This window comes from Euleptes europaea, chromosome 9 (genome assembly GCF_029931775.1).
Source record: "Euleptes europaea isolate rEulEur1 chromosome 9, rEulEur1.hap1, whole genome shotgun sequence".
Taxonomy (NCBI): Eukaryota; Metazoa; Chordata; class Lepidosauria; order Squamata; family Sphaerodactylidae; genus Euleptes; species Euleptes europaea.
Genome location: NC_079320.1, coordinates 82,843,060 through 82,869,120, shown reverse-complemented (window position 1 = coordinate 82,869,120; position 26,061 = coordinate 82,843,060). Strand labels below are relative to the sequence as shown.

The following is a 26,061-nucleotide window of genomic DNA, read 5'->3' as shown; positions in this document are numbered from 1 at the left end:
TTTCCCTGCGAGTGCATTTGAGGTAGCACACAGAAATTTTAAAGCTGCAGCGTTAGTAAAGGCATTAAAACAACCAAATCTGGGGATCTTGGTGCAATTGCAAAGTTTCATCTGTCAACTTTTTACCTGCAATTTATACCTGCAAATGAAAGCCCTGTGTTTATTATCCCTGAGCTTGCAGTTACCATTTTCCCAGCAGCTTCTCTGTTGTTACCATAGCATTGTGGGTTACTGAAGCAACCCCTCATAATGGCAAGGACTCTCTGTCTTGTATTATGTTTGTGTGGAATCTGCAGAACAGTCCAGTGCACTCTGCCAAAACTTCAGGTGAGCTACCTGGCACCTGATAATTGGCAGAGAAAAGTAACAGCCATCTCCCCACAACATGAAGCTGGGAGCTTGTCGCTGTAAAGAATTACTTGGGCAACCAAGATGGAAACCAAGAACTCGCAAGGTGTTCTCGTGAGACCTTGGTCTTTCAGGAACTCTGTTGTTCCTTCTCTGGTGAAATATATTTTACTAGTATCTGGTTCTCCCTTTTTTAAAATTAGTGGATTTTTTTTTTTGTAATTATGGGCATTACCTCAGGTTTGTAAAAACATTTATCCAGCCCATGGTGGCCTGGCCTTGCAGATCAAAAATCTGCACAATGAGGCCAGTCTGAGAAATAGATATGATATATTTCTGATGTCATATAGCACCACATTTCTGAAGTTCTGACAGCGCTGCCCTAAGCAGAGTTATACCCATTGTCTTCAATGGACTTAGAAGAGTGTAACTCTGCTTAGTATTGTACTGTAAAACTTGCAGAATTTCACAGTTCAGACCAATAGTATTACGGAAAGTTCTTCCCATATTACACAAATGGGGCAGTGTTGACCAGTTATGCACAGCTGACAGGCAAGCATTAGAATAAGGATCAGTTCTATACAGATGAAGAACTTGAACATATAGAAAACAGCTGCTAGCATAGAGAGGGATGAAATTAGTATCCATTTAGGAAAATAGTCGGCAATTGCTGTAATCTGGTTACACCCCTCAGTACTCTATCTATGGTAGCATTATTGGTATTGGTGGTGACTGACTAGCCCTCAGTTGAGATTATGAATAAAAGGGTTTGCATTAAGTATTGCAGGTCTGATGGAAAAGGCTTGTTAGAAAAATGACTAGTAGTTAAGGCTAATTGTAAGAGCAAGGTAAAATGGGCAAGGTAAAAGTTAAAAAAAAATAGTGAATTAGACTGTAGGTATTAACAATTGTCTGAGCTCATTTGTATTTTTGTCTAATTACCTACCTCTTTGCAGCCATGACAAAGACAATCTCTATTAAGGAGGCCTTTGTGCAAGCTCAAAAACTTCATCAGAGTCATGGAAAACTAGTGACATCTTTGAAGCATACCTACAATACGGTAAATAAACCACTGATATATATTTGCAAATACTGAGTCATGTTAATTTAATATCAACATATTTCATAGTAATAAAAATAATACTTAGCATTTATATAACTTTCCCTGGATGATAAAGAACTTCACAATTATCTAAGTAAACCTTACTGCAACCTTACAAGGTAGGCAGTGCTGTTGTATTACATGTAGAGATCTGAGATAGTGATAATTTTGGCTTTTCTAAGTCCACCTTGTGTGCTCATTGCTGAGGAGAAATTTGAACCAGGGCCTTAGGTCCAGAACAGCAATTTGAGTGCAAAAACACTTCAATGCCCCTGCCTGCATGAATGTATTTTTGCCATTGATGGCAGGAGTAGAAAACCAATTCCATTTTACAAAACGTTCTCAATCAATGTCCTGACAATGTTTTTAGTTGCCATAGGTTACTAGATGAGTGACTACTTTAAAACTGTTATGGGCTTTAACTGCAGCTGTTGAGCAGAGGTGAAAGAAGCCTTTTGTGTAGAAAGAATGGACTCTTTATAATCTATCAGTTGTGTTCTGATTTTGTCAGTTGGTAGGACTGACTTTTCTTGGTCATCTTGTCTTTGAGCAGCTGTAATAACTAATTTTCAAATTGATCTTTCCACCTGAGCCCAGAAATGCATGGTGTGGTTATGTGGTGTGGTGATCTTGTTTACTAATATGTTGAAGTCCTCAAATGTCCTTAAAACAGAAGAAGAGTTGGTTTTTATGTGCCGACTTTCTCTACCACTTAAGGGAGAATCAAACCGTCTTACAATCTCCTTCCCCTCCCCACAAAAGACACCTTGTGAGGTAGGTGGGGCTGAGAGAGCTCTATGAGCTGTGACTAACCCAAGGTCATTCAGCTGGCTTCATGTGCAGGAGGGGGGAAACCAACCCGGTTCATTAGATTAGCGTCCACCGCTCATGAGGAGGAGTGGGGAATCAAACTCGGTTCTCCAGATTAAAGTCCACTGCTCCAAACCACTGCTCTTAACCACTACACCATGCTGGTAGTTTAGTTTGCAGAGCATTTTGAAAATCTGCTTCATTCTGCTTGATGATGGGTGGACGATGGACTGAACAGCATAACCTGGAGTTTATCAAGCATTCTTTGAGTAAATATATAGATAATCTTTCACATTTCAGCAAAATCTAACCTTCTTGATCATATGCTAATGAATTCTAGAAGCGCAGGTGGGAAACATTACATCAGTCTTGTGGGCAGATCAAACCTTAGGTTATTAATCTGTCACATAGCATCTTGTTACAATGAAGTGTTAGAGTACAGCAATCTGCTTACTGTAACCTGAGATATGTCAAAGAGTAAAGCGTTCCTATTGACACAGTGCTGATGGTGGTATTCAGTTTTGTGCACTGCAGAATTTCTCCAGCCTAAACCCACTGAAATCTGTAGTGTTCATCTGAAACAGTATTGTGTTGCTGCTGGTGTCCTAAGAGCCATAAACAAATGTCAAATTCTTAGGCTTCAGCGTTAGTTATTTAGGAGCCAGTGTTGCATTTTAGGTATCAGCCCTGCACCATAGGTTAGACGATATTTTAAAATTTTAGGCACAGCTGGGGTTTTCCCAGCACTCACCAAACAGTAGAATCCCTCAATGGGAAGGAAGGTTTTGCCGCATTGATGTATTGTTAACGTCATTTAGATGTACCCTTTACCAGCTGATTCCTCTTCTAATCTTGTGCAGCTAGGCTGGTGAGCTTGTGTTGCTCACTGTGTAAATGTTCAGTTCAGTTTATTTACAGTCATTTGACCAGCAAATGTGTAAATGTTGCTTTTAGTTGCAGGACAAAATCCATTTTCACGAGGAGTTTATTCATTACCTTAAGTACGTCTTGATAATCTACAAACGAGAACCTGCAGTAGAACAAGCGATCAATTTTGTGGCCAAGTTTGTGGTTTGTTTTCATGAGCTTGAGAAAGATGCTGTTGAGAATGACGAGGAAGAAGTGGAAAATTCGCTTCTACATTATTTGTTCAACTGTCTTGTTGAGGTACCATAAACAGTGTACTCTTAAAACTAGCACTGGGTAAATCAGTTCCCTTTGTTTCATAATTAGCCAACAGATGATATATGAATCTGCTTGTAAATGGTGTATATCTTCTTATGCTGTGTTCTTAATAGTACTGTAAACCCCATATTCAATTTTATTGGATAACATCACTTAGGATAGAATGTGTGTTAGCTCCCCGCCCCCAGAAAGAAAAGCAAAGGTAGGAATTGATTATCCCCCAGCCCTCTATCAGAACTTCTTTATGAACAATGATCAGTTTGGCCAGGATTTCTGTAGTTCACCGACCAGGGACTCCTAATGCCTTCATTGAGTGGTACTGCATATTAGTGTGCAGTAGCTACAGCTGTTGTGTTTGGAAAGCAGATTTAGGATCAGAGGCAAATGTGTTCAGCATCTGGTTTATGTCTCCTAAGCATAGAAAATAGTCTTCATCTTCAGTTAGTCTATCTACTGCAGTTTAACTGTAGAAAAAATTAGGATTTCCCCCCAAATCAACAAGTAATTTTTTTTTTTTGCCATCAAGTCACATCTGGCTTATGGCGACCCCATAGGGTTTTCAAGGCAAGAGACGTCCAGAGGTAGTTTGCCATTGCCTGCCTCCGTGCCACATCCCTGGTATTCCTTGGAGGTCTCCCATCCAAATACTTGCCGGGGTCGACCCTGCTTAGCTTCTCAGATCTGACAAGATCGGGCTAGCCTGGGCTATCCAGGTCAGGGAAGTAAATTCATATTTAAATGTGAACCCAAGGGATTTTTTTTTTTACACACACACATTTGAAATACATCTTTATGAATAATGAAAACTCATGAACAGGAGAACAGTGTTAAAAATGTCCTTCCGGTCTCCCTCCTTTTTTGTTTGTTTGAAGTGTCATAATGCTAACAGCAAAGGAGTTAGATTTCGAGTGTGCCAACTTATTAATAAACTTCTGGGGAGCCTGCCAGAGAACGCTCAGATTGAGGATGAGTTGTTCGATAAAATTAACAGCGCCATGCTAGTTCGAGTGAAAGACCGAGTTCCTAACGTGAGAATCCAAGCCGTACTGGCCCTGTCCAGACTTCAGGATCCAAAGGACAGTGACTGCCCGGTAGTTAATGGTACGTTGTTGATCTTTTATTCAGTGGTGTGTCTTTAAACTTCGAGATTCTTTTACAAAAGTTTCACTGAAATCAATTATTAATTGATTTTAAAGTTTAAAGTTGTACTAATTGGAAAATTTATGGAATTTAAAATTGTAAATATTGATTTCTTTAAAAAATTGTAAATATTTAAGAGAAGTGCAAACTGCTGCATCCTATGCTACCTTTACACATGTATCTTAAATTATTTCAACTGAGAGGTAGAAAAAAGTAAAAAATTGAAGGCATGAAGTAAACACAAAAAGGCATTAATTCGGCAAGAACACTCTAACAGCCCATTCCTGTGCTGGGAGTGCGAAAATCCTCAGGAGGCGCACAAGGGCCTTCGCTGGCGCCCGGGCCACTTATGCTACCAAGAGTGGCAAGGTCGCCAGCGTTGGGGTGCTCACGCTGGCTACCCTGTGCTGCTGCGGCAGCTCAGCCCTGGGACGCTGGCTTGGCCACCCGCTGGTGTCCTAACAGCGCACCTCTGCGTCATTGCCCCTGGGGGCATTCTGGTGGCAGAGCTGCCTTTAGGCAGCTTCCTAACCCCCCCTTCAGGCCAGGAACACCCCCTTTGCCCTTACCTGGAGTAACGTCACGTTTTTAGGTGGCATAGCCCCATGGAATACTATGAAGTGGTTCCACAGGACTCACGGGGTAAGGGCAAAATTTCGGTTTGGGGGGGGATCCTCCTTTGGAGGCGGCGTGGGTGCACTGCCTCCAGCCACCGGCTCAGCCCTCCCCTTCAGGAATGGTATGTCAGTCTACAAGTAACTATTTTCCTAAGGAGGCGTCCTGTTTGCTGCTTTATTACTGTTCCTTAGTGTTTCTTGTAGCAAATGTGTGCAGTGTGATGGACAGAGATGCTGTGCCTTCAAAACTTTCACAGAGCATGCTGGGAAGTCCCAATTAGATGTGGCTCCCAGATGCATCCTTGAGTATTGTAGGGCGAGTTTTGTATCTAATATGACTATCCCAAGGTGCAGTAGCATCTCTCCCATTTTGTTTTCTTTCTTTTTGTAAGTTATGTAGTTCAATCAATCAAGTTTTATTTTGATGCAATATCAGCTCTGAATAAAAATCAAAGTTAGGTTAAAAAAATAAAAATAATAAAAGTTGATGTAGTTCAGTTTTCCAGCAGTCAACTTCACACAACACTTTTTTTTCAGTTTACTGCAGCTTGATTGAGAATGACTCCAATTCAGAAGTCAGGCGTGCCGTGTTGTCTTGCATTGGTCCATCAGCTAAAACTCTGTCAAAAATTGTTGGCCGTACCATGGATGTCAAAGAAACTGTCAGGAAATTAGCATACCAGGTGAGCAGGGGTCTGTTAATATCATTGGTTAATAACTGAAAGTTTTTGAAAACAGAGGAACAATTGCAGAACTCAGTCTGATTCTCTCTAGGTCAGATATCTTCATGCAGAGACTGCTTGGTATATGAGGCTTAAAAAATCTGGTCAAAATAGCTCTAATCAGTACAACCCCTGGCAACTGTTCAAAATCCAACATTTCTGGAGCTTACTAAAGTTCAGGGACATATCTACCATGGCAGTTTGCTTCCTAATTGGTACTGAGGAGGCTTTTGACTCAGCGGCAGGCAGGATGACTTTAAGTAACCGTGATCGAATGAGTTCTATCTGTTATTGCATGCTGCTCAGAAGCTGGTAGATCCTTGAAAGAATTCAGCACCTCTTCCTCTAAAATATCATTCTCCATGCAAGGCTCCCTCCAAGTCATTTCCAACGGAGTTGTTAGGTTCCTAGATGGTGGTCAGATTCAATGTCATGCCAGCTGCGATTTTGAAAGGAAGATTTCGTAAAATCCCCCTATCTGAGAGACTTTGCCCCTGTGTTCATAATTGCACTGAATCAATCATACATGTCTTATTCTGCTGCAGATTTTATGCAGAAATTCAAAGCAAATTCTTAGGCTATTTTGACAAAAAAGTCAAACTTTCCTGATTGTCTTAATGCTCTTTTCTTGCTGAATAATCACTCTCCTACTATACTGGAGAAAGTAGCACAATTTCTGAGACTTGCTATGAACGTTCATCAGCAAGTTAAGTAGAGGGCTTTTATTAATTCCGGCATCCTTTTATTTATTATGCTTTATCCTTGTCAGAAATACTCAACTGCAACAATTCTCATGTTTTGATTTTATGCTAATAAAGGAGATTGTTATTCAAAATCATTCTACCATCTTCATGCCCTGCTTCCTTTCCTGTCTGGCAGTTCCTTTTTTTTTTTTTTTTTGTGGTGGCCCAGAAAGAGTAAGAGAACGTGTATGTTTATTTTTAAATTTCTTCTCTATTTAAGAGGAAGCACACCTTAAATCTGTCGGGCTGCAGGGAATTCAGAGCTGTTGGTCACAACAGCTGTGAAAATCATGTTTTGCAGCACCGAGTGTCAGGTATGTTGCTGTGAGGCTTTAAGTCCATTTTAGAGGGTTATATGATTGGGTTTTGTTTCAGGCTCCCCCCCCACCACCAGTGTTTCCAATTGTCCACTGACAATAGAAGAATGTGGTTTACTAACTGCTAAATACTGTGGCTCTAATCCAGTTGCAAAAATATCCTGACCATATCCATGGAAGCTTCCTTCTCTTCCAAGGATATCTTTGCATGTCAGTAAAATGAGCAACATTTTGCCTTGTGCCAGAATTGGTTCTGAGTGGATGGCTCTCTGAAGGTTTTGGTGTTGACTTTTTGGGGAGGGGGGGGGCAGAAGTGAGAAACTACTTGCACTTCTTGATGGGGCTCTTTGGGACAGAAGCCCAGTACCAACGGTGCAACCTCAATGGATCCTGACCTTTTCCTGTGAGTTTCAGCATATTTCATTGCACCACCAAATCTTTTCCAAATTATGTGACAAAATACAGGTGAGGTGTGTGTATGTGAGAAAGAGACAGACAGACAGGCCAGTGTTTCAACTACAGTTTCAATGGTGTATTTAGACCCAGCAGTTGGGGACTAGTTACTGCATTGCTGATTGTGGAAAGTGGTCTTCTGATTAAAGTCTTAAGCATGGAGTGTCAGTCACCTTTACTAGGAGTCCAGGACATAGAAATGAATTGTTAGCCAAGCACTAAAGATCTGTGTGCTCTTCTTTACAAGGTTCTGGCAGAAAAGGTTCATATGAAAGCTTTGACGATAGCTCAGAGAGTCAAACTTCTGCAGCAAGGGCTTAATGATAGATCAGGTAAGATCTTAATTTTTGTTGTTGGTGGTGGTGTCTGCCTGTTGTGTACAAATGTTTCTAGGGTTTTTAGTTCTGGATGCCACTTGAAAACATGAACGGGGGGTGGGGGGAACCCACAAGGAATTGTGAGGGAAGCGAAATCCCATAGGGAGACCCGCAAGGAATCGTGGGGGAATCGAAATCCCACTTCCCCTTTGCATCTTCCTCCCCTTGCTCTGGCTCACTATTGAGGCCATGACCTCCTCCCCGCTGTTTTAGTGCTTCGTTATAGGTTGCTAGGGAGGGAGATGCTGTGGCTCAATGATAGAGCATCTGGGTGGCATGCAGGAGGTCCCAGGTTCCATTCCCAGCATCTCCAGTGAAAGGGTCAGGCAGTAGGTGCTGTGAAAGGGCCTGTGTGCCTGAGATCCTGGAGAGGCGCTGCCAGTCTGAATAGACAGTACTGTCATGCACCAATAGTCTGATTCAGTGTAAGGCAGTTATGTGCCAAGAATCATGTGCATGTGCTGAGGTTGCTTTTTTTGGAACATTGTTGGCTCCAAATTATTATTAACTTTCTCACAGTAAGATTTCTCTTCATACCTGGAGGTTCCTTCAGGCTCGTAGAACCCTGCATGATAGTTGTTGCTGCTCCCAGCACACTGCTTTGACTGTTCTCACGGGGTGGGGGTCAGACCTTCACTGTTACATGTTGTGATATTTTATACATGCCACTGAAGCCAGTCGGATGTTATTTTGATTAAACAGATACGTGCAGGCTGTAAGATTAGATAATACAAGTGGGAACTTGCAAGAAACCTGTGGAGAGGGTGCATCCCTTCCCCCTACTTGGCTTCATTCCTTCTTCCCCCTACCCTTGAGGCTGACCTCAATGACCCCCTACTTTTGAAGCTTTCCCTTGAAGCTCTTCCGCAGTGACCCCCCCACCCTTGAAGCTCTCCACACTTACCCACCAACGATGGCTGGCATCCTTCTTTAGAGTGACCACCTCCCCTCACAGGCCTGGCCAGGCCCAGGATGTGCAGCCGCCGTGCCAGTGAGGGATAGAGGCAGCTGCTGCAGGCCAGGCCAGCGGGGGATTGAGACCAGGCTTGGAGGGGCCACCTCTGTCCACCGCGGGTGTGCCTGGCCCCAGAGCAGCTGCCTCCATTCCTCACTGCCTGGCTGGGCCCAGGGTGGGCATCTGTCACGCCGGCGAGGGGCTGAGGCAGTTGCTGCGGGCCCAGCCAGGCCAGCAAGGGACAAAGTGGCATGCCCAGGCTTGGAGCAGCCACCTCCATTCCCCACTGACATGCCCAGGCCCAGAGCAGCTGGCTCTGTTCCTTGCTGGTGCAGTGGCGCAGCAGCTACACACCCCGGGCGGCTGCCAGTTTAGCAGGTAAGTGCATTGTCTGCACATGCGCAGACAACACTTTCTTCAAAAGGTATTTAAGCCCCCATTTTTAAGTGTTAAGTTTTTCCTGCAGACCTAAGGAGTCCCCCAAGTCTGCAGAAACATCTGTTTGTGGTGAGAGTGCTCCCTATCTGTGGATTTAAGTATCCGCAAATGGGGCACATGCAGGCATTAGATATATGGATTCCTTATATGCATGCCCACTATGTTATTGACAGAAGGCATATTTTCTGTCAGAACCCAGCTCTTTTCTAGGCTAGGCCTCTTCCTACTGCACTGTTTATTTTACTGAATACATTCCTATCCTACCTTTCCAAACAAATTGCCCAGGTCAGCTTACAGTAATGCAGATCATAGCACTCTCAAAAAGTGTGCATAATACAAGGAACCAACATAAACCAAGTGAAGCCATTACCTCTAGCTGAAAAATCCTCTGGAAACGTGTTGGGAGTTAGCCAGTGATAACGGACAGCATCATGCAAGTCACATATTGGCCTGTTGGTTGCAGAGAGTTGGGTGAGGAGAGCAAGGATTTAGGAACGATGTGAAGTGGGAATGAAAGGCACAGCAGAAGGAGAGACACCAGGCATTTCAAAGCAAAATATTAACCATTTCAGGAAGCCTTGGTTGTTAGGTACTCATGTCTCGGTAAAGTTTGTGCACTGCTTAATGTGGTTTATTTAGTCTTAATAGGGACAATTGAGTAATCCCTGGAATATTTAGTGTTCTGCAAAAATACTTAAGCCGAACATTTGGGGCCGTTCCATTCACAGACGAATTTCCTCTGCTTGACAGATTCTGTGAAAGAAGTGGTTCAGAAGCAGCTACTTCAGGCCTGGCTGCGTCTGGCCGAGGGGAATGCCTTGGAGTTGCTTCATCGGCTGGATGTGGAGAGTTGCCCTGAAGTGGGTGTTTCAGCCCTCAAGGCCATGTTTTCTCTGTCTCCATGTAGTGACTTGATTAAAAAAATTTCAGACCTTGATGACAGGTATGTCTGACCAAAAATTCTGTTTACTATACAGATATTAACTTTAGGGTTTTTTTTGAACTTGGGCAAAAGGGGACAGTTCTTTATCATGCAGAGGTAAATCAAGAACACCTGTTGGTAGAACTTCATTTCATTTTTAGTGTTTTGGGTTGATATGGTGACACAGGTTCAGGATGTTATTCTAGGTACCAGTGAGGTACCCCACTTTTCAGTGTTGAGATATTGCAAAGCAACATTGTGATAGTCTTTCAGGTATCAATAAAATGCAGCTGGAATTCCCAGGTAGAAGATTCTCTAACCGAACTAAAATAGCATTGATCAAAAGGCATCCAGCTAGATCGCAGGGAGCGCCTGTGGAAGAATGATCAGTGTAGTAAGTGGCTAAATGAGGAGGATTGTGACGTGAATGCCAATGTAGGAGGAGGATCTCCCTCTTCATTGGATCCAAGGGAACAGAATGTACCAACTGGGAGGGGGGAATGCTCCAGAGCTGTTATGACAGGTGAGAAAAGAGGGCAGGATGATCAGCACTGCTGAGGATGGAAACCTACCTGTATTCTGAGGCACATTTCCAGCACCTCGGCTACATCTTCAAGCAGCAGCCTGAGTAGAGCACAGGCGGTGGAAGAAACAGCGTAGCGGGATCCCACTGGTAGCAGACAGGGAGCTAGCTTATCAAGCCTTCTCAACCCCCCCCCCCACACACACCTGGCCAGAGAAACACCTCCCGACCCTCTGGCAGCAAAGAGGTTGCATTTCAGCCTTTACATTCCCTATCTAGATCACAATCTGAATCACATCTCTGGCACTGTGGCTATATCTTCAAGCAGCGGCCTGTGGCTGTGCCACGAGCAGCACTGTAAGGATGACGCCAGAAGGGTGTCACCCGCTAACCTTTTTTAAATTTGTTTTGTCTCCATACTTCAGAGAGGTAATTGTTAACTGTACTGAGATCTTGTTCTGCACCTTCCATTAACTAAACTGCTAACTTCCTAGTTTCTACTCTATAGCGATATATAAGTTATTGATAACGTTCTAAAGGAGTTATAGTGATATTTGCAGATTTCTCTTTTGTCTTAAATGCTGTTGTTTTGTTAAAAAAAATTAGATATAAGTAGCTGGGTAAAAAATAAACAGGAAAAATTAATTTAATTTGCTATCACTACGCTATGGCTCCCCCACCCCCCAAAAAGTCCACGCCTTCTGGAGAAGATTCTCCTGTGAATGGGTTTCTGTGCTGAGCAGCATAAGAGATCTTGAAAATGAATTCAGTACATTTGAAGAAAAAATAATAAAAGTTTGAAGACTCCATAGCAGTATTAATAAGGTGGAATCTCTAGAAAAAAGAATTTAATTTAATGAGAAAAAGACAAAATTAATTCTGCAGAGTTTAGAAGAACTGAAGGACCAAAAAGTTGTAGTTGAGGAACTGAAGAATAAATTTGAGACATTCGAAACAGAATGCATTATTAATAAGGCTATTAGCCATTGAAATGATGACAAAATTATTGAACTAGAGGACAAATTGGAGGAACTAGACAATAAAAGCAGACAGTTATCTCCCCGGTTGAGAGGGGTGGAAGGAGATAACTTGCCTGTTTATTTAAGAGGATTTGTTTTCTGGAATCTTAGGTTCAGGCTTCACAGATAGTGTTAGAATTTCTCATTTGCAACTCCCAAGTTGCAAGGTCTGGGAATATTCCTAGAGATATCTTGGTAACTTTTGATTCAGCTTCTATGAAAGAGACTTCATATAGAAATTAAGAGAGGATCCTTTAAGAATCAGTGGAGCTGTGCACCATTTCCCCCAGGTATTTCCTGTGTTCGGGTTTAATAAATTAATTAATAATAAACCCAAACCTGACAAATACACAGGGTCCCCTGCGGCCTCAGAACGGGGGACTGCAGGGGACACGATCTAAGTGCTGGGCTCCAGCCCAGCGCTTAGATTTGCATCCCCTGCCACCCTCGAGATGCAGGGAGATCTAAGTGCCAGGCTCGGTGTTCCAATCCATGCCACTTGCTGCTCAGACCTCCACGTGGAGGTCTGAGCCCGCAGGCAGCGAGGTTCGGAATGCAGGGGCATTTAGATCCACACCACCTGAATGCTCAAACCTCCACATGGAGGTCCAAGACAGCATGTAGCTGGACCTGATACAGTAATAAGAGGGGAGGAGGGAGAAAAATGGCAGGGCCATTCTGCATAATCCGGGATCCGCTTTTTTCAGCTCCCTTTATTGCTACCCTTTTTTACTGGTAACCCCAATACCGAAAAGGTATTTTCCGGGGTTTTTTCCATTTGGCTTTAGCTGAACGCACACTCCTAATCAACAGTAGCAATGTTTGCGTCTTCCATGATCTATCACCTATAACATTACAAAAAAAAGCCAAGGATTTCAAACTGAAAAGCTAAGAGAAAAAGGTATTTATTATAGGTGGAGCTTTCCTGCCATGTTTACCAGAAGATTTACAAGAAAACTTTTCACTGTAGGAGAACTCATTATTGGTAGAGACTAACTCTGTTATAGATAGTAATCTTGATAGAACTTCAAAAACAAATGATACTTATGCTTCATCTTACATGTTTAAGTAGGGTTGCAAGCTCTGGGGTGGGAAATATCTGGAGATTTTTGGGGTGGAGCCTGGGGAGGGGAGGGTAGAGACCTCAGTGGGGTATAATGCCATAGAGTCTACCTTCCAAAGTAGCCATTTTCTCCAGGTGAACTGATCTCTGTTGCCTGGAGATCAGATGTAATAGTGGGAGATCTCCAGCCACCATTTGGAGGTTTGCAACCCTATGTTTACGAAAGCTATGGACATCTTTAACCTAATTGATATCTGGCGAGTACTTAATCCTACAATGTGAGATTATACTTTTTTTTCCAGTGCATAATCCCTGTTCCTGTATAGATAAATTTTACCAAGGAAGAATATATTAAAAACATATCTCTCAAGCACAAATAGAAGCAAATATTTATGCTGACCATGCCCCTATATTGATAGGATTAGCCTTTAGCCCAAAGAGAGTTTCTTCTTGGATAATGATTTATTAAATAACAATATGGCTAGGGAGAATCTCCAAGATAAATGTATTTTGAACTTAATTCTGGTAACCCTTATTATAGTATGGGAAGCTGCCATGGCAATGATAAGGAGTCATGTTATCAGCAGTTCAACACATTTTGAAAAAGCAGAGCTATTTAGAGAGGACAAATTTGATCTCCAAAATTAAAACTCTAGAGCAATAACATAAATTAGGCATAAAATCTGAAATTTATGAAGAATTAAAAGAAACAAGAATTAAGCTAGAAGAGTTATATGCGTAAGATACAAAATTTGTTGTATAATAAGTAGTGTAATTTTGAGCATAGCAACAATGGAGGAAAATTTATATTGTATAGGTTAAATAAAAAGGCTGGAAGTTCTACAGTAGCGATTCAATCTAAGGATGGTCATAAAATTACAAAGCCAGATGGCTGCCAACTTGGAAGGCTTTAAGAGGGGAGTGGACATACCGTATATACCTGTGTATAAGCCGACCCGTGTATAAGCCGAGGTGCCTAATTTCTCCACAAAAATGGGAAAAAATTAGGCACCCGCGTATAAGCCGAGGATCGGCTTATAACCCCACCCTTTTAAATCCTCATGGCAAAAAATCTTAGATGAGAAACTGGCGTTGTTGGGCTTCTGGCAGGATATGTTATCAGATCTTGGGAAAACTGAAGCTTTTGCCAAAATTAAAAAGCGCATTAAAGAGCTCGATTATAACAGCACTACTTTTCGTGCTCGTCGTGTCTGTTCATCCCAGTTCTTCGGAATACCCCCTCCACGTGGTCTGCCTGCCTATACATATTATCTAACAACTCGTCTCTGTAGAGCTTTTTGCTTGGCTAGATTGAATGCTAACCCTTCTATGGTAATTCAGGGCAGAATTCTGAATATACCATACTCAGACAGGATCTGCCCTTGCTCTTCTGGCTCTATTGACTCATTAGCCCATGCCCTTTTGGAATGCCGCTTTCACGAGGAACTTCGATCACACTATATTTCCCCCCTTTTAATATACAAATCCAATGCCTCTGTGACTGACATAATGCCTTTTTTACTAAGTGATAGGGACCCCAAGGCTACATTGTCAGTGGCAAGCCCTCCAACACTAGATATATGCTTCTCAAGATCAATTGATCAAGGAGCTTCTAAGGGATAAAAGGAAAGGAAAGGAAAGGCTTATAACCCCTCCCCCCCAGCAGGCTTACTTTAGATCCAGGTGCGCAGGCAGGCGGCGGCGGGGGGCCACCCCCGCGGGCCAGGAGGCCCCGCAGGCTGCTCCTAGGTCGCTCCAGGCCCGGCAAAGGCGGCGGCTAGCCCCCCCGCGGCCCAGGAGGCCCCCCCAGGGCGCTCCTGGCCAGGGGGAGCTGCGCCGGGGCGGCGACACGGACTTCCAGCGGCCGCAGGAGGCCCTCCCGGGAGGAGCCGGGCGCACCCGGTGGCGATGGCGGCGCGGGCCTCCAGCGGCCGCAGGAGGCCCTCCCAGGGCAGTCCTGGCCAGGGGGAGCCGCGCGCACCTGGCGGGGGCGCGGCCTTCCAGCAGCCACAGGAGGCCCCCCCAGGTCGGTGCCGGCCGGGAGGAGCTGGGCGCACCCGGCGGCGATGGCGGCGTGGGCCTCCAGCAGCCACAGGAGGCACCCCCAGGTCGGTGCCGGCCGGGAGGAGCCGGGCGCGCCCAGCAGCGATGGCGGCGCGTGCCTCCAGAGGCCACAGAAGGCCCTCCCAAGCCGGTCCTGGCTGAGGGGAGCTGCGCGCGCCCGGCGGGGGCGGCGGCCCGGCCTTCTAGCGGCCGCAGGAGGCCCCCCCAGGGCGCTGCTGGCCGGGGGAAGCCGCGCGGGCCTGGCGGTGATAAGTTCCCCCCTCCCTCCCTCCCCTACCGTATTGACCCGTGTATAAGCCGAGGCCGGCTTTTTCAGCCCTTTTTTGGGCTGAAAAACTCGACTTATATGCGAGTATATACGGTATTCATGGAGGAAAGGGGTCTTCATGGCTATTAGTTAAAATGGATACTAGTCATGCTGCATACCTATTCTCTCTAGTATTCCCCCCCCCCAAAAAAAACTCTTGCTGTTAATCAAATATTCTAAACATAAACAGAATTTTCAATTAAAGTGGGGGAAAGACCTCAGACCTCAAGTTTCTACTGAGGTATAGAGTTTAGCATATAAACAGGAGCTTTACCTTTCCTGTTTCACTTTGATTTAACGAAAAATTTATTAAAAAATTATTAAAAATACTATACCAATGGCACTTATCTCACCACAAATTAGTAAAGATATTTAAGAACTCTACATGTTGGCACTGTAACTCTTTAAAAGCAGATTTCCCCCCCCCCCCCATGTGTGATGGACTTTCCCAAGAACTGTACATTTTTAGCATCTGGTGGTAAATGCAATGAAAATTAGTTTAGGAATGGACTTTACTTGCACAGTTGAAACTTTATTGTTAAACTTTGTGCCTATGTTTCCTAATCACTTAGATAGCATTATCCTATATTTAATAACTGTGTCAAGAATTGTCTTTGCAAAGCATGGGAAGCAGGAAATAACACCCAAGGGTCAAGAATGGTTTGATAAGTGTAAAGAAATATATAAGCTGATAGAACTAACAGGACTTAGAAATGGGAGAGGTGTGAGGCAGACTGAATCAACATGGACATTTGAAAAGTTGAGTGAATTTGCCAGTTAGGGTATATTTCTGCCCCTGATTTGAGGACAGCCAGGCATCCTTCGTGCCAGGGATCACCATCAGATTTTCTCCAGCAGAGCAAAGCACTCTGGGGGATGTAATGGGAGAGGCGGTCAGTACTGCTGTCCTTGGCATAGTTCATTAAAGTTGGGGAGGCAGTGCCACATATTTAAACAGCTTATTAGCCCTTCTGCACTTTCTAGATTTGAAGTAATTTGGAAGTTAAACATGGATTTCACAAATGCACTGACTTCTTTCTAAAAGTTGCTGGTTCTTAACTGGTAAAATGAAACTTCAGTCTGGGTTTCTTTTCCTTGATGATAATGTGAGATACATGTATGAAGAGGCGGTTTTTATCGATTAATTTTCTTTTTAAAGGAAAGTAATTCCAGTAGAGAAACTAACGGCTGAGAATGCTTTATTCTGGAGGGTTCTTTGTGAGTATCTAAAGTCCAAAGGAGAAGAAGAAGAGTTTTTAGAGCACCTTCTGCCAGAACCTGCTGTATACGCAGATTATGTGTTAAGGTAAATTAATGCATTTATTAAGTCAGAAAATTATACTGGAAGATAAGCCCACTTTGCTTTTCCTTAAGTAGTTATCATTCTTCTTTGCAGCTGAGATTACTGGGTTGCCATCCCCTTCCGTGATTTTTTTTAAAAAAATACAAAAACCAGCCCTTCAGCTTTCTTTCCAAAATTAGTAAAAGGGGAGAGTACAGAAACAGCTAAGAAGGGCAAAGTGGTTTTAATAGCACTGAGCCAGCGTGGTGTGTAGTGGTTAATCGCAGCAGATTGGAGAACCAAGTTAGATTCCCCACTCCTGCTCATGAAGCCTGCTGGATAACCTTGGGCCAGTCACAGTTCTCTCAGAACTCTCTCAGCCCCACCAACCTCACAAGGTGCCTGTTGTGTGTGTGTGTGTGTGTGGGGGGGGAAGGCAATTGTAAACTGCTTTGAGACTCTTTTCTGTAGAGAACAGCAGGGTATAAAAACCAACTCTTCTTCTGGATCTATTTGAGAGAGGCCTTTCCAGTAGAGGCAGGGTGGGAAAAGATCCAAGAGACTTTTTCAAACTCCCAATCGGTTTTGCAAGGCTAGGGATTTCTTTAAGTGAACCCATTTAGAAACAAAGGCAACATAAAACAGCTCTGCTACAGCATGTACTGCTGTGGAGATTTGAGGCAGCACTGGTACTGTTGCAGGAATCTGCATAAATGGAAAGAATACATAGCATTTGCCCATTTGAAATCCATATAAACAGCTGTGACAAGGTTTTTAGCAGCCTGTCTCTCATGACTCAGCTATTTTTAGTCAAGAAGTCCTCTTAGAAAGATGCTTAAAAGATACAGAGCGACCTTAACGAGAGGGCTGACAGGATGACTTCCCAAAAGACAGCAACGGACTTTCCCTTTGTACTATGATAACCGTACTTTGATAACAGTGCTCTGATAACTATAAGCAATGATGTAATGTGATACTTCCTGTAATGTAATGTTATGTTTATGTCTTTTTAAAGTTAAGAAAGTCTTATAAAGGCTTATCAAATTTACAGTATTCTTAGCACAAAGTAAATGCTGGGAAATGTTATAAACTGACTATTTAGTTTAAGTGCTTTATTAGCACATGACCAGCTAAAGGCAGGACCTCCTTCTAAGGTAATAGCTGCTGGTTAACTCTCAAAGGCAATGGGACAATCTCAAGATCAATCCTGCCAAAGACAAGGGCAGGAAACAGATTCTGATCTTGGAAAGTATAAAAGGAGGAGCTTCCTAGCCAGTAGCCAGAGCTCCTAACAAGTTGATACCCATTGACTTGAAATGGATCTCTCCATCCCTTACCTGGGATGTAAAAACTTTGAGCCTTGATTCTTGTGTGGACTGAGGCTCTAAGACCTTTTTACCAAAAGAGATTACTCTAAGTGTTCAGCCTTTAAGGATACTGGATAGTTACAGATTTCCTCAACATTCACAAATATTCCTGTGAGACTGGAGAACTCTCTAAAAGGGATTCTTTTCAAGATAGCCAGCCCTTGCTAGGACTGGATGTCTGGACTGAATGCCTGCAGACTTCTCCATCTTATGAATAAAATGGGGACTCCTGGAATCCACCAACCTTAGTATGGGGTCTAGGAGTTTGGATTCTTCCATGTTTGAAATGGAAACACTGAGAGCTCATTGATTCTAGCAGGGATTAATGGGTTCTCATTAAAGATCTATCTAGCCTTGTTTGGCTTCCCAGTTTTGCAAGACATGGAGATTGTAAAACTTATAGCTCCCTTTACACAGGTTTCTGCAACCCTTCAAAGGATAGAGGAAACCAGGAGCTTATCCTCTGAGCATGTGTCAGAGGTTTCTCTAGCTGAAAGAGAGCATTCTGAACATCCACTGGAGCATGAGTCAGAGGGTTTCCTAGCTGACAGGGAAGCCTCTGCACTCCGTTCTTACACAGAACTCAGTAGTCTATACATGGATTAAGGTCCATGGAGCCTTTAGGCTCTTACATTGAACTAAAGGTTCACACACAGATCTCTTTAAGATTGGCACAACCAGAGAGACTTCAGAATAGAGTCTTACATGGAACTCTTGACCATTTACACAGCTTTAAGCTTTCACATAGCCACAGATAACTGACTGACTTCAGTTTTGCATAGCTGTTACTTTAGCTTCGCGCACACACATAGACCTCCCTGATCCTAACATAGATTAGAGGCATTTTCATAGGCTGGTAACATATAGAGAGTTCTCTATGGTTTCATGACTTTGGTCCTGACATGGACTGCTATAAGGGCTCTTGACTTCAGTTCTGACATGAACTCATGGAACTAGAGATTTCTCTGACCTTTGCATACACCAAAGCCATTAAAATACTAAAGCAACACATAAAACAACAAAAAGATGTAAACATCCTTAACATTAATTGTGAACCTTTCAGATCGCTTTAAGCCCTGCTGGGCAGGTTTACAAAAGATATGACTAGGTAAAGTATGTTTTATAATGTGCTAGGTCTATGAATTAAGCTGCTTTTAACTATTTCAGATCTAATTCTTTGCACTAACCATATTTTATAAGATTTCTGTAAACTGTTTTCTTTCCTGAATGAAATATAATTACTATTTTAAGGTTTGAACTCTCATATAGAGGCATAGAGATTGTTAAAGATTGCTTGCAACATGAACCTGTTCAAGACTCGTAATGTCTGAACATATGTAACATTTTAAGACTTTCTAACCATTACATGCATATATTACATTGTGTACAATAAATCTTATATACTTTTAAGTCCCTTTTCATAATTTATTGGCGCACTTCACAAGAAAGCTTACTCCGGTAAGAAGCAGTTGATTCCTGCTTAGTAGGTGTCTATCTGAATAAGATAACGTATTCCTTCTCAGGAAGGAGTCCATTCTAAGAGCATAGGCACTGAAACGCACGAACAGCGACAGTACCTAGGCAGAGCCGGTCAAGTTGCAACTTGTTAACCTCCCGCCCAGTAAAGCAATATAGGATCAGTTAGCAGGGGTGAATTGGGAGACCAAAATGGCCCCCAAAGCCTGCATCACTGAATCAGCTTGCATCATGGGACCCTTCCTTGTGGCCGTGGCCTCTTCCTCACCAGAGGGTTGTCCATGTGCATCAGTGTCAGCCTCTGCTGCCTCCTTGAGAAAAGGCTTAGGCCAGGGGTGTTGAACTCAATTGATATGAGGGCTGGATGTGACATAAATGTCATTTGGTGAGTGCCAGGCCATGCCTCGCCAGCCCAGATCGAGAGTGGGGTTGGCTGCCTCGGCTGGCTCACAGGCTGGATATGAGCTCTCAAAGGGCTGGATCCGGCCTGCGGGCCTTATGTTTGACACCCTCAGCTTAGGCCTCACTTGCCCTCCTCATGAGGAGTAGCAGTAGGGCGGCCTGGGCATGAGCACAGTGACTGCCTCCTGACCCGCTTCACAAACATTGCTAGCTGCCATGACTGTGGGAACAGCCTCTCCTGATGCCTCATTTTGAAGCTCCAGCAGCTGCAAGAGCCGGAGTTAAATGGCCCATCTGTCCCTGATTTTGGGATGGGCGGGGGGAAGGCATAGCTCAGATCCCACTACATAAATAACTGTTCTCTTTTAATTTAGTTATCTGCAGAATATGCCAGTTCTCAGTCAAGAAGAAAAGGAGGACATGACCTGTATAGAACACCTGATGACCAAAGAATTTATAGGTCGGCAGCTGATTCTTATGATAGGCTGTATGGATATCACTGAAGAAGGAGGAAGGTAACAAGCTCAGCAGCGGTGGCGAAAGCTGATATTTTTGTTGTCTTTCTGTATTGGCTTTTGTTGCATCCTTCTCCTTGTTTCCATGTAAACATGTACCATGTTTGCTAACGGATCTGAAATAGCTTTAGAAAATATTAAGTTGCTCGGCTCAAAGCATATTGCATTCAGAGTCCTTGCCTCTTGATCTTGTATCAAAAATCAACATCAGATTGAATTAATTAATATAGTAGCAGTGGAGTCGGTTGATAAAAGGTACTCATTTTAATGTAATCCTTTAGGTGGTTAAGTAAGGTTGCTCCTCTGTGTCCGGAGGCCATCAGATATGTAATATATTGTTGACTGAGATGTTCCACCAGGCCTATGGTTGAGTGCAGCAACGGTTTTTCCATCAGAGCTGGCTTCATCTCTCCCCCCCCCCCCGTTTTTCTATTGTTTACCATCTAAGTGGAGGAGCCTGGTTGCTTTTCCTCTCAAGTTAGCCAAGCCCCTGTGCACCAGATTTTAAACGCCATCTGTCCTGATTTTAACTTGTTTTAATTGAGAATTGTTGTTTTATTTAATATTGTATAGACTGAATGTTTTATTGTATTTTACGATATATTGCTGCTGTTACCTGCCCTGACCCTGGCCTTGGCTGGAATAGAGGGCGGGATATAAATCTAATAAATAAATAAATAAATATAAATTGATTTTACAAGGCCGCATAGCTTCCAAATGTAACTTGATGCAGATGGCCAAATAATACTTACGAGATTAGTTTGGATTTAAAAAGTCGTTACAATGTTCAAGATCAATAATATTTTTTTTAATAAATTAGTATTTTTTCCAAATAATGAATGATGCACAAGTCTTCATTAATGTGTCTCTTTTTATTATGAAGGAAAAGGCTGTTGACTGTCTTACAAGAAATTCTGATGATTCCTACTTCTTCAGCATCCCTTGTGCCACCAGTTACAGAGAAACTGCTTAGTATTCTGAGAGATGATGATAGAAGAATACAGATTGTAAGCAGTTACATTAATACATAGCTTCCATTTTAGTTTCTTTCTTTCATATATGTCATTTGCTAGCATTAAGCATTTTCCTTTCTACATATAGAGGACCCCCATTGCTTAAAATGCAGCATCCTTGTGTGACAAGGCCATTTTGATTTATTAAAATAACTTGTCCCAAAGTTTGGGTCATCTGGCCGAAGATTGGTTTTGATGTTTTCATTTAATAAAGCCCCTCCCCCCCATCACTGCATAGTATCTTCCTATCCACTTCACTTGGTCTAGTGCAGGGCTGGGGAACCTTTTTTCTGCCAAGAGCCATTTGGATATTTAATATCATTCGCGGGCCATACAAAATTATCAGCTTCAAAATTAGCTTGCTATATTTGGTCAAATGTTTAGCCAAGAGGCACGACCGGAGACAGCTCTGAGTGTCTGCCACATAGAGCGACTCATTTGAGCTCTGCTGTCCCAAGCTGGGCCCAAGAGATTCAGGCAGGGCAGCAAACACAAGACGAAATGAGCAACAAGCCGCTTGGGGCTAGTAGGCGAAGGAGCCCGGTCCCGTAATGTTTCGATCCGGCACTTTCCCACCCTACGCGTCTTTTGCAGGACTTAGAAGTGAAAGAACCAGAAGGGAGATGGGGTAGAGACCAAGCCCCAAGCAAGCAGCTGCCCAGATGACCCCCCCCCCGCACGGGCAAGCAGGCAGGCATCCAACTAGTGGTGCACTCGCCCACCTGGTAACACAGGATGGTCTGTTGCACCAGCTGGGCATAGCCATCCAGCCACACGCTGGAGTTGCTTTTGCGCTGCATGGTCGGGGCCAGATTCTATAGCTGGCTCCTGCTACCTCTTCCTGCAGGGATGAAATGAGGACACACTGACTAAGAACTCCACCCCCCCCCCGCGCGCATTCTGGCCCTGCCCCCATTGTCACCACTTCCGCCCTCAGCCCTCTTGTAGTACAGAAGGAATACATTTCTCCACGGCCCGGGTGGGAAAGGGTTAACACAGTTTCTTGGGCGGTCCTAGGAGCTCCATAGCTAATGACTCTTCTGCAAGGGGGAAAGAAGGTTCCTTTTCTCGGCAAAACAAACTCACATCCACCTTGAATAGAGGCTATTCCTGTCCGCGGGAGGGTGCGGATCGCCAGTCTTAGATCCTTCTGAGTTAGAGATCTGCCAGGACCCACGAAGGGCCAGACTAAATGATTTCGTGGGCCTTATATGGCCCCTGGCCCTGACGTTCCCCACCCCTGGTCTAGTGTTATAATGACTTTTCAGGGGTGAACTTTTTTTGCACGGAAAAAAGGCTTTAGGGTTCCATAACAGCCCTTAAGGCTGGGGGCCAACTCTCCTTACGAGGTGGTGTCACCCCTATGCAGGCATCTGTGACACATGCGCTGGCCCCCTTGGACCACGGCGGTAGCATGGCCCTTGGACACCGCCGCAGCCCCCCGCCAGCGTTCTCCTGGTGCAAGTCCCCTCGCTAGTGTCCTGGGACGTTGGCTGTCCTGCCCCACCTTTTATGGTGGCGCAAGCCTGCTTTCCCCTATGGGGGGGGGAAGCCTTTTTTCTGATTTATATATAGCTGTAAAAAAAGGCTTTCCCCCCCTCCGAAGTGGCTGGGGAACCTCTGAGGAGGCTTCTCAGCTGCGCCATCCCAGCTGGGGGGAGCTGCATGCGGGAGAAGCCCCTGTCTGCAAAGTGTGGCCTTCCCCTTCCAGTGCCAGTAAAGAGGGCAACGACAGTGGCTTCTCCCTCGTCGCTCCATCCTAGCTTTGTCTACTTTACTAGGTTGCCGAAACCATTTCGGAGGTCCGTGAAGCGCTCATTACGGTCAACAAACCTGTAGATACAGCCGCAATAAGGAAACGACAACTGAAGGTAAGTGGAGGTGGCACAACTGGAGAAAAATGAGCACATGAAATGTTCACTGGCAGATGTGCTCCCTCATGTTACTTTTTAAGTGGCTGCTTTTATGTCTTAGTCTATTCAAATTGGGAAGAGGTTCATATCCCCTACTTAATAAGGTTTTTAAAATTTAAACTGTAGCCTTAAGTTTTAAGCTATGTTGAGCTGGGCATGTTTTAAATAGTGATCAGATGGGATTTATAGTTTATACATGTATTATGATAACGTTCTAATGTTACTTACTTATGGTATGTTCTTGTGGGTATCTGTATCTGATGTTGATGTTACGTTATGGCCTGTGGTTGCAATGTTAAATTGGATTCATAGCATCGGTTTAACGTAACTGTTCAGAGCCCCGAGCGTCCCTAGATTTCTTTCAGAAGAAGTGCGTTCAGTTACTGTGTGGCCTAACGTCTGGCTGTCCTTTCAGCTGGCTGAAATTAAAGTGAAACTGATGGAAGCAAAAGATGCGCTAGAGCAGTGTGTGGCCGTCCAGGACTTTAGCCAGGCATCGTTGTTGAAACAGAGAATCCTGGAGTTGGAAATCACTAAAAGCGACCTGTTAAAAGAGGCAGAGGAGCCTCAGACGAAAGAAATATGCGTGGAAAAGGTTCTGCTGCTTATCTTGCCATTTTGTGGTTCAGTTATTTCATGTATAAGCATGAAAGTATCTGTGTAGTTTTTGTTTAACTGGCTCAAGAATGTCAAGTCAACTCACAAAACAGGGTTGTATTCTCTGTTTTCTGCTGTTGGCTTGTTATAATTTTTGAAGGGATTATTAATTGTTTCTCACTTCTATGCAGGGCAGGATACATTCTAGGTGCCTGCTCACACCTTAACATTTGATGTGGTATCTGGGAATTAGAGATGTTTGCATGGCTGGAGCAAAAGACTGTCCAGTGTGTTCATGTTGGCGCTGGTTTTCAATAAGACCAGCTTTGCTCTTGTCTACTGAATACAGTTTGTTAAATATTCAGCATGTGTGTTGGAAATAGCATCATTATAGTTTTGCTTGGAGGAGGCATGACAGAGATCAGACTGGGCTGGTTTCCCTTCTTCATCAACTCCTTCTGTTTTCAAAGGACGATCCTGAAACGCTGCTGAAATGTCTGACAATGTGCCACGAACTCCTCAAACAGCTCTCCCTTTATAAAGGATTAGGCCCAACGATGGATGGGATAACCGAATCTTTGGTAGGCGGCAACAAACACAAGAGTGCATGGCCTATATGAGAGTTCAAAAGATGTATGAGTGCTAGTGGGTTCAAATATTCCCTTAGGTGGGCATCCTTGTGTGTGTGTCTTATCTCTGGACTCCATCAGTCCATGCATGCACAGAAACGGAGGTGCCTGCCAGAGAGAGAGAGACTTTCTATAAGAAGGCAGCTAATGTTTGCATTCCAACCCTCCCAGAAGGATTGCTATGCATTACTTGTTGAGCACTGATATGTGGGAGGCTGAATTTTGCTTGAATTTGAATTTCACTTGGCTTTCAAAAGTCTAATACCCACAATTCATGTACCGTTGTACTCTGCAAACATATCTACAGTTGTTCTGACTTTGCAAATAATTTCAACAGAAATTGTTAGCCAGGGAGAGCATTAACTAGTTTGCCTGTCTCCCCCCCACCCCCACCCCCAGGATTTGTTACAGTTTGGGGTGCCTTGACAGGCAGGAAAGTTGGGGGGGGGGAGAGAAATCAACTATTGTTTCCCTATGTGGTTGTTGACAATGCCAGAGTCACTCCAGTCTGAGTCCCTGAATTTCAGTGGGTTTAGTCCAGAATAACTTGGCTAGTGAGAATCAACAGTACATTCCCTAGTTAAAGGCCTGCCCACTGCTTAGGAGCATTGCTTCTGTTAATCTCTTCTGTGCTTGCCACTTCAGGTGATTCCAGGAATTACTAATATCCATCCGGCTGTAAGAAATATGGCAGTGTTATGCTTGGGCTGCTGTGGTCTGCAGAGCAAAGACTTCGCCAGCCAGCACCTTCCCTTGCTGTTGCAGGTAACGATTTCTCCATTGTGGCCTATTCACATCATCACTCTTAAGTTAGTAGCTTTTGTTACTCTTGAAAGTAACAGGCACACGTGGTTTGCATTGCTTCTCACTGGAAGGGAATTGTTAACGTGGGAACCTGTCGTGTGAAAATCCCACTTTGTATTAACAAGTTGAGTTTCCCATTGTCCTCCCAGCTCTGGTGGAGGAAAAGCATGGATTCTGGATTGGGTTCTTGACACTTCCCTATGTAGTATTTGTTGTGATCAGGGATTCCTGAGCCCACGGCAAACTGGTTATTTTCCCAAGCGGGGGATGCCATGAGAAACAGGAACTGGGTTCAGCCAGAATCCCTCCGTTTGGCATAGCTGCCAAAGAGGACCTGATGGATGAGCATCATAAAAATCAGAGCTACCTGCCCAGGTGGTGTGGTGCAGGAGAGCACATGTGAGCAAGGTATCTGACTCTCGATTGGCAGAGGGAAGTTTTTACCTCAGCAAGAAGAAGGGTGAAAAGGTGAAGCCTTCCTTTGTCCGGGTGAGGTGTGGAGTGGTGTGAAGTGAGGGATGACGTGAGAGGAGGGATAAGATGGTTGAGAGCTCTTCTCTGACACGTGGAAACCCATCCCTGAGATGCTGGGTTGGGGTGGGGAGAGATGTGCTTGCTCCATCTGAAGGTAACCAGCGTGATGCAACTAAGTTAGATACAGATCTAGGGAAATAAAATGTAAAATCATGTATCTCTTACTATGATGGCTATTTTCCATATACGTGCTCTAGTTTAGTATTTTGTAATAAAGCTTCTTCGTGTCTGGTTGTGCTTTCTGCTTGCCCTCAGGGGAGGGGGGGTGATCATGTTCCTTGGAGGGCTGCTGCTGCATTATGTCCTTAGAGGACGTAAATGGGAAGCTTCCTTTTACAGAGAACAACCCTAGCCCTATTGTTTAACAGCCAAACAGCGTCTACTCCAGTTCTGAGCCAGATGCTCCTTACTAAAGGGGCTTCAC

The 26,061-nt window shown here is 43.9% G+C and overlaps 1 protein-coding gene across 1 annotated transcript in view; it reads left to right on the top strand.

Moving 5' to 3' along the window:
- Positions 1-1,306: 1,306 nt before the first annotated feature.
- Positions 1,307-26,061, top strand: part of NCAPG (non-SMC condensin I complex subunit G) — a 39,713-nt gene continuing 14,958 nt past the window's right edge. Inside the window, exons 1-13 of the mRNA XM_056855348.1 lie at positions 1,307-1,408; positions 3,215-3,427; positions 4,318-4,546; positions 5,740-5,885; positions 7,685-7,769; positions 9,958-10,150; positions 16,265-16,411; positions 20,007-20,147; positions 21,031-21,154; positions 22,942-23,031; positions 23,489-23,668; positions 24,141-24,251; positions 24,945-25,064. Of these exons, the coding sequence (XP_056711326.1) occupies positions 1,307-1,408; positions 3,215-3,427; positions 4,318-4,546; positions 5,740-5,885; positions 7,685-7,769; positions 9,958-10,150; positions 16,265-16,411; positions 20,007-20,147; positions 21,031-21,154; positions 22,942-23,031; positions 23,489-23,668; positions 24,141-24,251; positions 24,945-25,064 (1,881 nt within the window). The remainder of the gene's footprint in view (positions 1,409-3,214; positions 3,428-4,317; positions 4,547-5,739; positions 5,886-7,684; positions 7,770-9,957; positions 10,151-16,264; positions 16,412-20,006; positions 20,148-21,030; positions 21,155-22,941; positions 23,032-23,488; positions 23,669-24,140; positions 24,252-24,944; positions 25,065-26,061) is intronic.